Raw genomic sequence first — 14,132 nt, forward strand, 5'->3', positions numbered from 1 at the left:
TCCTCTTCCAGCGGGTGCGGAGGAAGCTGGGGGCTGCCTTCCTCCAGTGGGCGAGGGCTGCGATTGCCCGGAGGCAGGGCGCACACCTGTCTCCAGGTAGCCCCAGCACCAAGCCCAGAGCCTGGCTAGAGGGGACAGGACACCCTCCCGACCACGCAGAGCCACTCCCACCCAGAGCTGTCTAGAAAGTGAAGCCTCCCCCACCCCCACCCGCTCCCCTTCTCCAGGGAAGGCGTCTCCACCGCGGGGCCCGGCCTGGCCTGATGTCCACTGAGGTCCCCCTTACTGCGCACGAGCGCGCGAGCAAACACCAAGTCCGTGTGCTGCCCCCAACACTCAGGAGCCTCGGGCCCCCAACTCAGCCTGTGGGCCAGGATGGCTCCGCCCCTGTCCCTAGTGTACACAGGCTGGGGGAGGGGCGTGGCCACCGTGCCTGTTCCCTCACCAGCAGAGACGCCACAAGGCCCTCTGTGCACGGGGTCTCCGGGCCCAGGCCACAGAGCTGGGTGGCCTGAGGCTCTCACGGCTCCCGGGCCGAAGGTGGCCCCGAGCACACGCACGCTGGCGTCCGGCTGGGCGGGAACCGCTGGGGGATGACCTCCCAGGGCGGCCAGAGCAAAGCTCCAGGCGCCCGGAGCTGTGCTGGGAGTCTGGTCCGAGTTCTGTGCTATTTATCGCGTGGCTTTCTCTGGAGCTCCTGGTCCATCCTCTGCCAACTGCAAAGCCCTCGGCCACTTCAAATCCGGGCTGCGCATCCGGGACCCGAGCTCAGCGCACGGCCCCGTCGGGGCCACTGCCAAACGGAGGGTGCTGGTGCCATCTACGCCTGCCCCCGGAGCCCGTGCCACCACGCGGGGCCACTGCCAAACTCAGGGTGCTGGTGCCATCTGCGCCTGCCCCCGGAGCCCGTGCCACCACGCGGGGCCACTGCCAAACTCAGGGTGCTGGTGCCATCTGCGCCTGCCCCCGGAGCCCGTGCCACCACGCGGGGCCACTGCCAAACTCAGGGGTGCTGATGCCATCTGCGCCTGTCCCCAGAGCCCGTGCCACCACACGGGGCCACTGCCAAACGGAGGGGTGCTGGTGCCATCTGCGCCTGCCCCCAGAGCCCGTGCCACCACGCGGGGCCACTGCCAAACTCAGGGGTGCTGGTGCCATCTGCGCCTGCCCCCGGAGCCCGTGCCACCACGCGGGGCCACTGCCAAACTCAGGGGTGCTGGTGCCATCTGCGCCTGCCCCCGGAGCCCGTGCCACCACGCGGGGCCACTGCCAAACTCAGGGGTGCTGGTGCCATCTACGCCTGCCCCCGGAGCCCGTGCCACCACGCGGGGCCACTGCCAAACTCAGGGGTGCTGGTGCCATCTACGCCTGCCCCCGGAGCCCGTGCCACCACGCGGGGCCACTGCCAAACTCAGGGGTGCTGGTGCCATCTACGCCTGCCCCCGGAGCCCGTGCCACCACGCGGGGCCACTGCCAAACTCAGGGGTGCTGATGCCATCTGCGCCTGTCCCCAGAGCCCGTGCCACCACACGGGGCCACTGCCAAACGGAGGGGTGCTGGTGCCATCTGCGCCTGCCCCCAGAGCCCGTGCCACCACGCGGGGCCACTGCCAAACTCAGGGGTGCTGGTGCCATCTGCGCCTGCCCCCGGAGCCCGTGCCACCACGCGGGGCCACTGCCAAACGGAGGGGTGCTGGTGCCATCTGCGCCTGCCCCCGGAGCCCGTGCCACCACGCGGGGCCACTGCCAAACTCAGGGGTGCTGGTGCCATCTACGCCTGCCCCCGGAGCCCGTGCCACCACGCGGGGCCACTGCCAAACTCAGGGGTGCTGGTGCCATCTACGCCTGCCCCCGGAGCCCGTGCCACCACGCGGGGCCACTGCCAAACTCAGGGGTGCTGGTGCCATCTACGCCTGCCCCCGGAGCCCGTGCCACCACGCGGGGCCACTGCCAAACTCAGGGGTGCTGGTGCCATCTGTGCCTGCCCCCGGAGCCCGTGCCACCACGCGGGGCCACTGCCAAACTCAGGGGTGCTGGTGCCATCTGTGCCTGCCCCCGGAGCCCGTGCCACCACGCGGGGCCACTGCCAAACTCAGGGGTGCTGGTGCCATCTGCGCCTGCCCCCGGAGCCCGTGCCACCACGCGGGGCCACTGCCAAACTCAGGGGTGCTGGTGCCATCTGCGCCTGTCCCCAGAGCCCGTGCCACCACGCGGGGCCACTGCCAAACTCAGGGGTGCTGGTGCCATCTGCGCCTGCCCCCGGAGCCCGTGCCACCACGCAGGGCCACTGCCAAACTCAGGGGTGCTGGTGCCATCTGCGCCTGCCCCCGGAGCCCGTGCCACCACGCGGGGCCACTGCCAAACGGAGGGGTGCTGGTGCCATCTGCGCCTGCCCCCAGAGCCCGTGCCACCACGCGGGGCCACTGCCAAACTCAGGGGTGCTGGTGCCATCTGCGCCTGCCCCCAGAGCCCGTGCCACCACGCGGGGCCACTGCCAAACTCAGGGGTGCTGGTGCCATCTGCGCCTGCCCCCGGAGCCCGTGCCACCACGCGGGGCCACTGCCAAACTCAGGGGTGCTGGTGCCATCTACGCCTGCCCCCGGAGCCCGTGCCACCACGTGGGGCCACTGCCAAACTCAGGGGTGCTGGTGCCATCTACGCCTGCCCCCGGAGCCCGTGCCACCACGCGGGGCCACTGCCAAACTCAGGGGTGCTGGTGCCATCTGTGCCTGCCCCCGGAGCCCGTGCCACCACGCGGGGCCACTGCCAAACTCAGGGGTGCTGGTGCCATCTGCGCCTGCCCCCGGAGCCCGTGCCACCACGCGGGGCCACTGCCAAACTCAGGGGTGCTGGTGCCATCTGCACCTGCCCCCGGAGCCCGTGCCACCATGCCCAGGTTGGACGGCCACTGCCCTGTGCACGGCCGAGCAGATCTCTGTGTGGCCACCCCCGGGGGTTTCCTCCACGTCCTCCCTGCTAGCCTTCCAGAACTTACCATGAAGATGATGGAGACTAAGTTGGTGAAGTAGGCTGGGAACCGGTCTCTCCAGGTCAGCTTCACCTTGTCGGTCTATGACATCAAACAGCCCGGGTCACTCTGGGAACCGCCACAGTGGAGATGTGTGTGTGTGCGTGTGTGCGTGTGCAGCCAGCCGGGACACGACACCCAGAGACTCCCTGAGAACAGCCTACAGGTGGTGGGTGGATGTAGGAGAGCTGGGGGAACCACCTGGGAAACACTGTGGTGGAACGGTGGGGAGGCGGTCGCAGGCCAACGGGGCTCCTCGGCGTTTGGGGCAGGCAGAGCAGCGCCAAACACTTAAAGACCCTGAGACCCAGGCCTGGGAGAAGCCGCGTCCGCGGAGGCTGCTTTGAGCGCTCACGGATCGGAGACGGGTTTCCACTCCCACCCAGGCCACAGTCGCTGCTTCTCCTCCGTGGACCGGCTCAACCTAGCAACTCGTGCTCCCGGCGGCACAGTGCCGCTGGTGACACGCCGGCCAATCGGGCTCCAGTGCCTGGCTGCAGGCCCCTGGGCACGTCACTCACTGGGACAGCTCCGGTGGGGGTGGGATCTCCATAGGAAAATGGCAGTACTGGGTCACACGACGCTGCCGGGCCGCGACCCCGGAGGTCACGCGCTCTAGGCTGGGATGCATGCGGGTTAACGTGACCGACAACCGCTGGCAGGCAACCGTGACGAGCAGGTTTCATGAGCCCCATGAAAGCTAGGTGACCCCCTCCCCGCAACGGGCCCACACAGCCATGCAGTGACGTCACAACGCAAGCCAGGGCTCACAGATGTGGGCAGAAGGCGGAGAAACACGGGTGTGAGTGTTACACACACGCACACGCACACACACACAAGGTGTGTTGTGAGAACACACAGCCGGCTTGGATCTCCTGCGACAGCAAGACCCACGGTGCGCCCCAACAGTACCAACTTCACCCCCGCCATGGCCGTCTTAACCCTCAGCTGCCACGTGTTTGTGGGCTCCTCCGGGCCGGGCCGGCGCTTCTGGGGCGGGAGGAGGGGAGAGAGCACCGTGCGGTGAAGCTCGGGACAGCAAGACACACACGCAGAGCCCGCGCCCGGGGACGGCAGCCCACCTCCAGGGCTGCTGGGGCTCGGGCGTGGGCTACGGCCAAACGGCCAGGGGCCTGGACGGGAGCTGCCGCTGTGGGCGGCTCCGCTGGGCTCCGTCCCGTCCCTTCTCTGTGGTGGCCGCTGTGACGTCAGCCGACACGCTCACCACACAGCTAGTGCAGCCGCACCCAGAGCCCCGAGCCCAAGTCTATCATAGACCAACTATGCGTGGGCAATTTTTTTTTAGTCCATAGCTGGGGGGAAAATGAAAGCCACCGAGCAGCCGCTGGAGCCAAATGACACGGAGGAGGCGGCGAGGATGGGCGCTGGGCTCGGCATCAGGACCCTGCAGAAACCAACCGGACACGTGCCTGCCCTCCCACAGCCACGGCCACGCAGGCGGCCCCGGGCGGGGCGGGGGGGCTGCTGCCGCATCGCCCGCAGCTCCGCTGCTGGGGCTGGGGTGAGTCCCGGCCTCCACTCCTCTCTCCAGCTTTGGGGGGAAGGAAAACCCGGCACGCCAGCTGGCGGGGGGAGCAGCAGCCGCAGAGCCTTGGGCGGGCTGTCGGGGCGATCGCCGGCTCTAGGCGGTTCCCGCAGGCTCTGAGCCAGGACGCCACCAGGAGCCCGGGGGTCCGGAGCGGCCCCGGACGAGCACAGACACGGGGGGCAGCCTCGCCTGTGCTCCCAGGGCCTCTTAATGCCAGGGCGAGGCTCCTGCTTTGGTGGCTCGTTCCCCGGCACCCCTGGGTCCTGCTCAGACCCCAGTGGGCACTTCCTGGCCGGCTGCGCGAGGCCAGCGTTGTGCCTAGGTTCTCAACGCGTGACAGGAAGCCCCCACGATGGCCCCACGTGGGACTGCGGCAGCTGTGATGCCCTGGCCACTCTGAGCCAGTGAGCTCTGAGCAGGCGACTCCGTGGTGAGGGTGGGGAGACCCAGGGCTGGGGTCTGATCCACTCAGACGGAGACCAAACGTGATGGCTGTGCCTGTAGGAACACGTGGCCCCGAGCACGGCAGGGACCACCTTCTGCCACATCCTCACAGCCCTGGCCCGGGGCCTGCTGCCTGCACACTCGGCTCTCACGGCCCCACGCAGGGCACGGCAGGCCAGCACGCCGTGAGGAAGCCCCGAGGCTCCGGCCATGCGGAGTCTGGCCCCTTGCCTGCTGCTGTAAATAAAGTTTTATTGGAACGCAGCCTGGCCCATCTGCTCACAGTGTATGGCGGCTTTCACACTGACAAGTAGGGTGCAGGAGCAGCCGCACAGGCTCAGGGAGCCTAAGTATCTACCATGGGGCCGACCCCGGTCTACACTGTGGGTGAACAGAGTCCACTGACCCCCGGTCTACACTGTGGAGGACCGGTGTCCGCTGACCCCTGTCTACACTGTGGGTGAACAGAGTCCACTGGCCCCGGTCTACACTGTGGGTGAACAGTGTCCGCTGGCCCCATCTACACTGTGGAGGACCCATGTCTGCTGACCCTGTCTACACTGTGGGTGAACAGAGTCCACTGGCCCCGGTCTACACTGTGGGTGAACAGTGTCCACTGACCCCCGGTCTGCACTGTGGAGGACCGGTGTCCGCTGACCCCTGTCTACAATGTGGGTGAACAGTGTCCGCTGACCCCTGTCTACACTGTGGGTGAACAGTGTCCACTGGCCCCGGTCTACACTGTGGGTCAACAGTGTCCACTGGCCCCGGTCTACACTGTGGGTGAACAGTGTCTGCTGACCCCCGGTCTACACTGTGGAGGACCCATGTCTGCTGACCCTGTCTACACTGTGGGTCAACAGTGTCCACTGGCCCCAGTCTATACTGTGGGTGAACAGTGTCTGCTGACCCCCGGTCTACACTGTGGGTGAACAGAGTCCACTGACCCCCGGTCTACACTGTGGAGGACCGGTGTCCGCTGACCCCTGTCTACACTGTGGGTCAACAGTGTCCACTGGCCCCGGTCTACACTGTGGAGGACCAGTGTCCACTGACCCCCGGTCTACACTGTGGAGGACCAGTGTCTGCTGACCCCTGTCTACACTGTGGGTCAACAGTGTCCACTGACCCCCGGTCCACACTGTGGGTGAACAGTGTCTGCTGACCCCCGGTCTACACTGTGGAGGACCCATGTCTGCTGACCCTGTCTACACTATGGGTGAACAGAGTCCACTGACCCCGGTCTATACTGTGGAGGACCAGTGTCCACTGACCCCCGGTCTACACTGTGGAGCACCAGTGTCCACTGGCCCCGGTCTACACTGTGGGTGAACAGTGTCCACTGGCCCCGTCTACACTGTGGAGGACCAGTGTCCACTGACCCCCGGTCTACACTGTGGGTGAACAGTGTCCGCTGACCCCCGGTCTACACTGTGGAGCACCAGTGTCTGCTGGCCCCGTCTACACTGTGGAGCACCAGTGTCTACTGACCCCTGTCTACACTGTGGGTGAACAGTGTCCACTGGCCCCGTCTACACTGTGGAGGACCAGTGTCCACTGACCCCCGGTCTACACTGTGGAGGACCAGTGTCCACTGACCCCCGGTCTACACTGTGGAGGACCAGTGTCCGCTCACCCCCGGTCTACACTGTGGAGCACCAGTGTCCGCTGGCCCCGTCTACACTGTGGAGGACCAGTGTCCGCTCACCCTGGTCTACACTGTGGAGGACCAGTGTCCACTGGCCCCCGGTCTACACTGTGGAGCACCAGTGTCCGCTGGCCCCCGTCTACACTGTGGAGCACCAGTGTCCGCTGGCCCCGTCTACACTGTGGAGCACCAGTGTCCGCTGACCCCCGTCTGCACTGGGGAGCACCAGTGTCCGCTGGCCCCGTCTACACTGTGGGTGAACAGTGTCCACTGGAGCCCGGTCTACACTGTGGAGCACCAGTGTCCGCTGGCCCCGTCTACACTGTGGAGCACCAGTGTCCGCTGGCCCCGTCTACACTGTGGGTGAACAGTGTCCGCTGACGCCCGTCTGCACTGGGGAGCACCAGTGTCCGCTGGCCCCGTCTGCACTGGGGAGCACCAGTGTCCGCTGACCCCCGTCTGCACTGGGGAGCACCAGTGTCCGCTGGCCCCGTCTACACTGTGGGTGAACAGTGTCCGCTGACCCCCGTCTACACTGTGGAGCATCAGTGTCTGCTGGCCCCGTCTACACTGTGGGTGAACAGTGTCCACGGGCCCCCGGTCTACACTGTGGAGCACCAGTGTCCGCTGGCCCCGTCTGCACTGGGGAGCACCAGTGTCCGCTGGCCCCGTCTACACTGTGGGTGAACAGTGTCCGCTGACCCCTGTCTGCACTGGGGAGCACCAGTGTCCGCTGGCCCCGTCTACACTGTGGAGCACCAGTGTCCGCTGGCCCCGTCTGCACTGGGGAGCACCAGTGTCCGCTGGCCCCGTCTACACCGCGGCTCCCACGCTGGGTCTCGCTGCGGGATGCCGGCGGCCACCGTACCTCTTTGTTTTTGGATTCTTTCCTCAGCGACTTCTCCAAGACTCTGGCTTCGTACTCGGCCCTGGGGTGGTCCTGCGGAGGAGACGTGCAGTGAGGGCGTGCTGTGTGCGCCCGAGACCCTCCTCTGGGCACCCTCGGCAAACCCGTCGGGCGCTTGCCTTGGGCGCCCGCTGGGGCCAGTTCACGGCCCTGGCACCGCCGCCCGCGCGGGCCTCCCCGTATGCGGCCAGTGGCAGCCCGCGACCCTCCCCCGGGCTGGGACCCCACAGGGCCTGTGCCGGCGGCAGCGCGCGCCCGGCCGTGAACTGGCCCCAGCACCCCGCGCGGGGTCAGCAAGCGAGAGCCGCAGAGGGGGCGCTGGAACAGAAGAGCGGGTTAGGAGCAGCGCGGTGGGAGGAAGCGAGACCCGCCCGGTGGAGCTGCAGACGGAGGCGTGTGCGCGGAGCCCGCTCCCGAGAGCCCAGGGGACAGAGGGTGACAAACCTTGACTGCCTCCTTCAGGGACCCAGAAAAGAAACAGAAACAAGAAGATGGCGTTACTGCTCACTCCTAGGAAACCGCCCCCCCCCCGACCTCCTGGGGGCCGGCGGGGAACCGAGTGTCTGTGGGGGGGTGGAGGCGGGGGCCCGGGTCTCTGAAGGCCTCCGCGGCGTCAGGATGACGCGTGGCCCTGGCTTTGGGGACTGCAGTTTCTTAGACTTGGCTACGGGCACATGGGGCCAAACGGGAGGCAGACCGCCCTCTGCCCACGCCGCAGGCCCCGTCTGGACCACGTGGGGCGGCCCACACCTGTGCAGTCGGCCCCGCAAGGAGGCCCCCGGCGGCCCCTGCCCGGGGCCCAGGGGTCCCCACTCTGTAGGAAGCCCCAGGCTCTCGGAGGCCGCGGGGCTGGCCACAGGGTTGTTCCAAGAGGACGTCCTGACAGAATTCTCCAGCAGTCAGACGGCGACTGCTGTCTGTGAGATTGGAATCTTGGCAGCTGGAACAGCAGCTGGGAAAGAGCCCACCCAGGGAGTCGGCTGGCCCCGGACCCTGCCATGGGCCAAGCTCTGGCTCCCGGCAGGGACAGCGGCGGCTCAGGCCGGCCATCTGTGGAAGCAGAGACTGTGACCGCCGTGGGAGAGGCCCCGGACTGTTCATGGTGCTGGGAAGCAGGCGAGGCCTATGTGGCCAGGTGTGGCCAGGTGACCGACGAGGGGGTGCTGGGCCCTGCCTTCAGCACTCTGACTGACCCACTGGGACCCCCACGCTCTAAGGACTGGGGCCCACTCTCAGAGCCCGCGTGAGAGGCCAGGCCGCTGAGGCACAGAGAGGTTGAGCATCTTCCTCAGGCCACACAGCGAGCACACATCAGGTGGGGACAGAGCTCGGGTAGCTCGGCCCAGGGGCCCGACTCATAACTGCCAGGCTCCCGGAGCCTGTCTCTTCTTGGGATGGGTGGCAGAGGGCTGGTGCGCAGGCTCCACAATGTCTGCCCGAGGTGCGGCCACCCTGCTCAGCCTGGGAGGGAGCCAGCGGTTTGGCCAGACTCAGCAAGCCGGCTGGGAAAAGGGTGCAGACGCTTGCACGGCGCCATGAGAGGCAGGCAACACTGCCTTCTTGGACAGTGAAGACAAGTCACCAGGCGGGGGCGGGGGGGATCACCCAGCTCTGTCCCCGGCCTTGCCTCTTGCCTGAGGGAATTCCTGGGGACCTCAGTGGCCACTTGATGCCCAATGTCCCCCTCTGCACCCCAGGGTGGTCCACACTGGCTGTCAGCCTCCATTAGTGCACACTGTGCCCCAGCCCCGCCGTGGTGCAGGCAGGGAGCCGCCCCGACGAGCAGGGTGTGGGTTCCCGCAGGCGGCACCCCTGCCCTCGCCACACCCGACAGCCTGGGCAGCACCAGATGCGCTGAGGTCACCGTGGTGAGCCTTGGTACGCCTCCGACACCGGCTGGTGGCGGCGTCTCCATGCGAGCCTCCAATCAGACACCAAACAGTCGCCCTGGCGACCGCGGGCGTCTGGAATACCGGGAAGATGAACAGCCTCGCTGGGCGGGGACCGGAGCTGTTAGGACCCTGGGCTCCACGTGAGTGCCAAGGAGGCGGCCGGCGGGACACAGGGCCGCCGCGCCCCGGACACTGACCTCCTCCTCCTCGAAGCCCGTGAGGTCCCAGCGGTAATTGAGCCGCATCTGTTTCCGCTTCCAGTGCTCCATGAAGGTGGCGGCTGTGCAGGGAGAAAAAGCAGGCTCAGGGGCCGGGGGTCGACGTGTTGTCGGCACTACGCGGCACAAGAATTTCACCCCGATTGACCCACTCGGCCCCCATCAACCTGTGAGCACGGCCTCCCATCCTCCCATTCTACAGACCAACAGCTCGAGACCCAGCCACGCTTCCTCAGCCAGTCGGTGAGGGCCAGGGCAGGGCTGGAGCCACCTTGCTCCGTCGCTCTCAGGGACCTCGGGTCGCAGGCAGGGGGCTCGAGACCAGAAAGCACAGGGGTTGGCCAAGGCCCCTCCCTCCAGCTGCAAACCCACGCAGGTGGTCCGGCTGCTGAGCTGCACCCACAGCCGCCGCCCCTGCCTCATTTTCCCCAAAACACAGATCAGATGCCACCTCCTCCAGGAAGCCAGACAAAGCCAATTTCCTCAGGGAGCCTCCCCACACGGTGTCTGTCCTCGGAGGGCCTGTGCCTGAGCTCCCCGTGATGGGGCCGGGTCGGGGTGCCGGCGTCCCCAGCACCCACCTAGCGCCTAGCACCATCAGGGGCTTGTCCACTGGGGACTGGAATGGCTCTGACTGTGCACAGAGGAGCCACTGGCTGAGCTGTTTCCCACGAACGCTGTCCCACCAGGGGACGCCAGCAGTGCTGCTGTGACCAGGCACCAGCACCCAGGGTGCTCCAGGCACCGTCCCGAGGGCTGTCACACACAGTAGCCACAGGAGGCCAGTGCCATTCCTGCCCTGCCTCCCCCAGTCCACGAGCTCATACGGCTTATGCGACACGTGGCGCAGCTGAGATGGGGGAGAGACTGAGCCTTCCACACGCCCTCACACGCGTGCTAACCAGGCACCACGCGCTGCAGGGGCCCCGTGAGAGCTGTCGTCTGTGCGAAGCGCGCCTCCCCTCTCCGAGGGCGGTGAGGCCGGGTCTCCGGGTCCGCAGCTGCTTTCCCCACGGCGCACACCTGGCATCTGCCCGGCCCTGCCAGGACACAGGAGCCTCCCCGGCAGGCCTTTCGGGCGACGGAGAGCTGAGATGCCAGGGCGAGGCACGCGGGTGACAAGACACCGAGACATGCTGGGACCAGCAGGTGATGCTGCCCGCGCCAGAAACCGCAGGGTCCCGGGGAGGTGGGGGCGACTGGTGGGTGGCAGACTGGCTTCCTCCCGCCCTCTGACCTCCACGTAGGTCCACCTGCCGGGGAGTGGGAGAGCAAGGAGGTTGGGAATCCCGGTTCCCGCGTGGAGGAGCTAAGCAGGGCCAGGCAGGGAGCGGATGTCACCGGTCTGGGCCCTGGTCTGGGCCAGGATTTTTTCTTTTGGACAAGACCCTAAGAGCACAGGTGGCCAAGCAAACACCAGTTGGATGCACCTGGCACACAGCGGCACGGCAAAGGAAACGAGCCACAGAGGGCAGGGCCGCCAGCAGCCAACTCCACCGCTCCCAGGGGACGAACCTCCAGGCCAGACAGCCCCGTTCAGCAGCGAAACCCACAGTGCAGCTCACAGCGCGGGCACATGACCTGCACAGGGGCCGCGCAGCGGGCAACACCGGCATGGGAGCCAGTGCCCCACGCCGCCAGTCACCAGAAGTCAGCCGCAGCCGCAGCGCGGTGTCCCTGCGCACTGGCTACAGCGGCCGTTACCACACGGACAAAGCGACGAGGGCCAGCGAGGACGCAGGCAAACAGTGAGGAGGGCGACACGAGCTACACTCCGCACTGGCTCAGGCGGGGACCTCGATCAGGGACGCGCGCCCTCATGGCTGCCCCAGGAGTGCCTTCTTGTCTCCGTCTCTGTCCCCCCGCCACGTGAGGCACAGTGGGGGAGGCTGAGCACCTCGTCGGCTGGCCCCAGATCTCCGGGCCCCAGAACCGGGCGTCAGCGTGCGCTGCTGGAGTCCCCGGGCTGCACGGTTTCTGGCTCTGGCGCGCAGGCGCAGGGGCAAAGCTGGCGTAGGCATCCATGGGATTCCCTCGGGCCCAGGTTCCTTGTGCAGGCCGCTGCTGACAACGTGGCTGTGTGGCTCCGTGCCTGCTCTGAGCTTCTGTGCCCAGTGTCGTGGTACCAGGAGGCGGGGCCTTTGGGAGGTGACCGTGGCATGGGGGTGGCATTCCCGTGGATACCGGAGAGGCCCCTGCCCCTTCCAGACACGTAGAGGTGACATCGGTGAGCCAGGAGGAAGCAGCCCCCACCAGACCCTACATCTGCCACGCCTCCACCGTGAGGGTGAACGCCCGCGGCTGGAGCGGGGCGGCAGCTCTGGCTGCTGAGTGCGCCATCGGCCCTCACCGACGGCCGGCTCCTGAACTGGGGACCGCCGGCTCACGGTTCACAAGCTGGGGACGGGGCGGGAAGAGAACCCTCGTCCTTCGCGGAGCACACGCTGGGGGAAGGCCGGACGCCAGGGCAGCAGCCCAGGGCCCCTCGTGAGCCAGCGTCCGCTCGGGAACTGGCCCGTGGACTCCGGCACACACCCGGCCTGAGGCTCCCTCGGGGCAGGGGTCTCGGCGGCCCCTCTGCCTCACCAGCGCCGGGGCCTTCTTCGTCCGGCTTCTCATCCCCGAGTGCTCTTCAGCCAGGAGCTAACGGGGGCTGAAACCCCACGGTGATGCTGGAAAACCGATCCTGGCGGGGGCTGAGCACGGCTATGAGGAGCCCCCCCATCTCCGTGGAGGCGCTCAGGTGGGCGTGGGGCCGTGGGGGGCCCCCCATCTCCGTGGAGGCGCCCAGGTGGGCGTGGGGCCGCGAGGGGACCCCAACTCCGTGGAGGCGCTCAGGTGGGCGTGGGGCCGCGGGGGGCCCCCCATCTCCGTGGAGGCTCTCAGGTGGGCGTGGGGCCGCGAGGGTCCCCCCATCTCCGTGGAGGCGCCCAGGTGGGCGTGGGGCCGCGAGGGGCCCCCCATCTCCGTGGAGGCGCTCAGGTGGGCGTGGGGCCGCGAGGGTCCCCCCATCTCCGTGGAGGCGCCCAGGTGGGCGTGGGGCCGCGAGGGGCCCCCCATCTCCGTGGAGGCGCTCAGGTGGGCGTGGGGCCGCGAGGGTCCCCCCATCTCCGTGGAGGCTCTCAGGTGGGCGTGGGGCCGCGGGGGGCCCCCCATCTCTGTGGAGTCGCTCAGGTGGGCGTGGGGCCGCGGGGGGCCCCCCATCTCCGTGGAGGCGCCCAGGTGGGCATGGGGCCGCGAGGGGCCCCCCATCTCTGTGGAGTCGCTCAGGTGGGCGTGGGGCCGCGAGGGGCCCCCCATCTCCGTGGAGGCGCCCAGGTGGGTGTGGGGCCGCGAGGGTCCCCCCATCTCCGTGGAGGCTCTCAGGTGGGCGTGGGGCCACGAGGGGGCCCCCCATCTCCATGGAGGCGCCCAGGTGGGCGTGGGGCCGCGAGGGGCCCCCCATCTCCGTGGAGGCGCCCAGGTGGGCGTGGGGCCACGAGGGGGCCCCCCATCTCCGTGGAGGCGCCCAGGTGGGCATGGGGCCGCGAGGGGCCCCCCATCTCTGTGGAGTCGCTCAGGTGGGCGTGGGGCCGCGAGGGGCCCCCCATCTCCGTGGAGGCGCCCAGGTGGGTGTGGGGCCGCGAGGGTCCCCCCATCTCCGTGGAGGCTCTCAGGTGGGCGTGGGGCCGCGAGGGGCCCCCCATCTCCGTGGAGGCGCCCAGGTGGGCGTGGGGCCACGAGGGGGCCCCCCATCTCCGTGGAGGCGCCCAGGTGGGCGTGGGGCCGCGAGGGGCCCCCCATCTCCGTGGAGGCGCTCAGGTGGGCGTGGGGCCGCGAGGGGCCCCCCACCTCCGTGGAGGCTCTCGGGTGTCCGCTCGGGCCAGCCAGACCCACGCCGAAGGCTTGGAGGTGACCTGTGGCCGGGCTGCCGAGCCCCGCAGGCGTGGGTGGCATGGGCTGCTCCCTGCCATTGCGGGTGGGGAGACACCGGTGGAGTGGCTGGGGAGGCCTGGCCTCCCTGGTGATGGGGTGGGGGGGCTGAACGAGGCACTCGAAGGAAAGAATGGCGGAACGGTGCCTCCGTCTTCCCACCTCTGTGCGGCCCTGGGCCCAGCCAGCCCCTGGCTGCTGTTGGGCTCTGGATTCCATAAAGGCCCCTCTTCTCCGAATGGCTGCCTGGAGGCCCAGCTCTGCCGTGACGGTGTGGCCGTGTTTTTCTCCCCAGGTAGCAGTGTGGAGGTGACCCTGCCCTTGGGGCTCTACTTTGACGGGCAGGCACGGTGGAGGTGGAGCTGGGCTGGTGCAGGACAGTAGAAGTGGCACACGGAGTCTCCAGGCACGCCGGGCCCCTGTGCCAGCCCCGGGACAAGGCACCTCTGAGGGTGTCGCGGGCAGGTGCACAGCAGCAGGCTGGCCTCCCCCATGGAGTGCCCCTCCCCGCCCCCCAGGTCACCATCTGCTCCCC

The 14,132-nt window shown here is 68.3% G+C and overlaps 1 protein-coding gene across 4 annotated transcripts in view; it reads right to left on the reverse strand.

Annotated features, from left to right (window-relative positions):
- Positions 1 to 14,132, reverse strand: part of ANO1 (anoctamin 1) — a 160,800-nt gene that overhangs the window by 23,278 nt on the left and 123,390 nt on the right. For 3 of the 4 annotated variants that reach the window (XM_062195688.1, XM_062195687.1, XM_062195689.1), the window contains 4 exons: positions 9,665 to 9,747; positions 8,020 to 8,031; positions 7,537 to 7,608; positions 2,995 to 3,069 (listed from right to left, as the gene is read on the reverse strand). In XM_062195688.1, coding sequence (XP_062051672.1) covers positions 2,995 to 3,069; positions 7,537 to 7,608; positions 8,020 to 8,031; positions 9,665 to 9,747 — 242 coding nt within the window. Of the gene's footprint in view, positions 1 to 2,994; positions 3,070 to 3,939; positions 4,018 to 7,536; positions 7,609 to 8,019; positions 8,032 to 9,664; positions 9,748 to 14,132 lie in introns of all 4 variants that reach the window. The other variant, XM_062195690.1, reaches the window with a different exon arrangement.

This window comes from Lepus europaeus, chromosome 7 (genome assembly GCF_033115175.1).
Source record: "Lepus europaeus isolate LE1 chromosome 7, mLepTim1.pri, whole genome shotgun sequence".
NCBI lineage: Eukaryota > Metazoa > Chordata > Mammalia > Lagomorpha > Leporidae > Lepus > Lepus europaeus.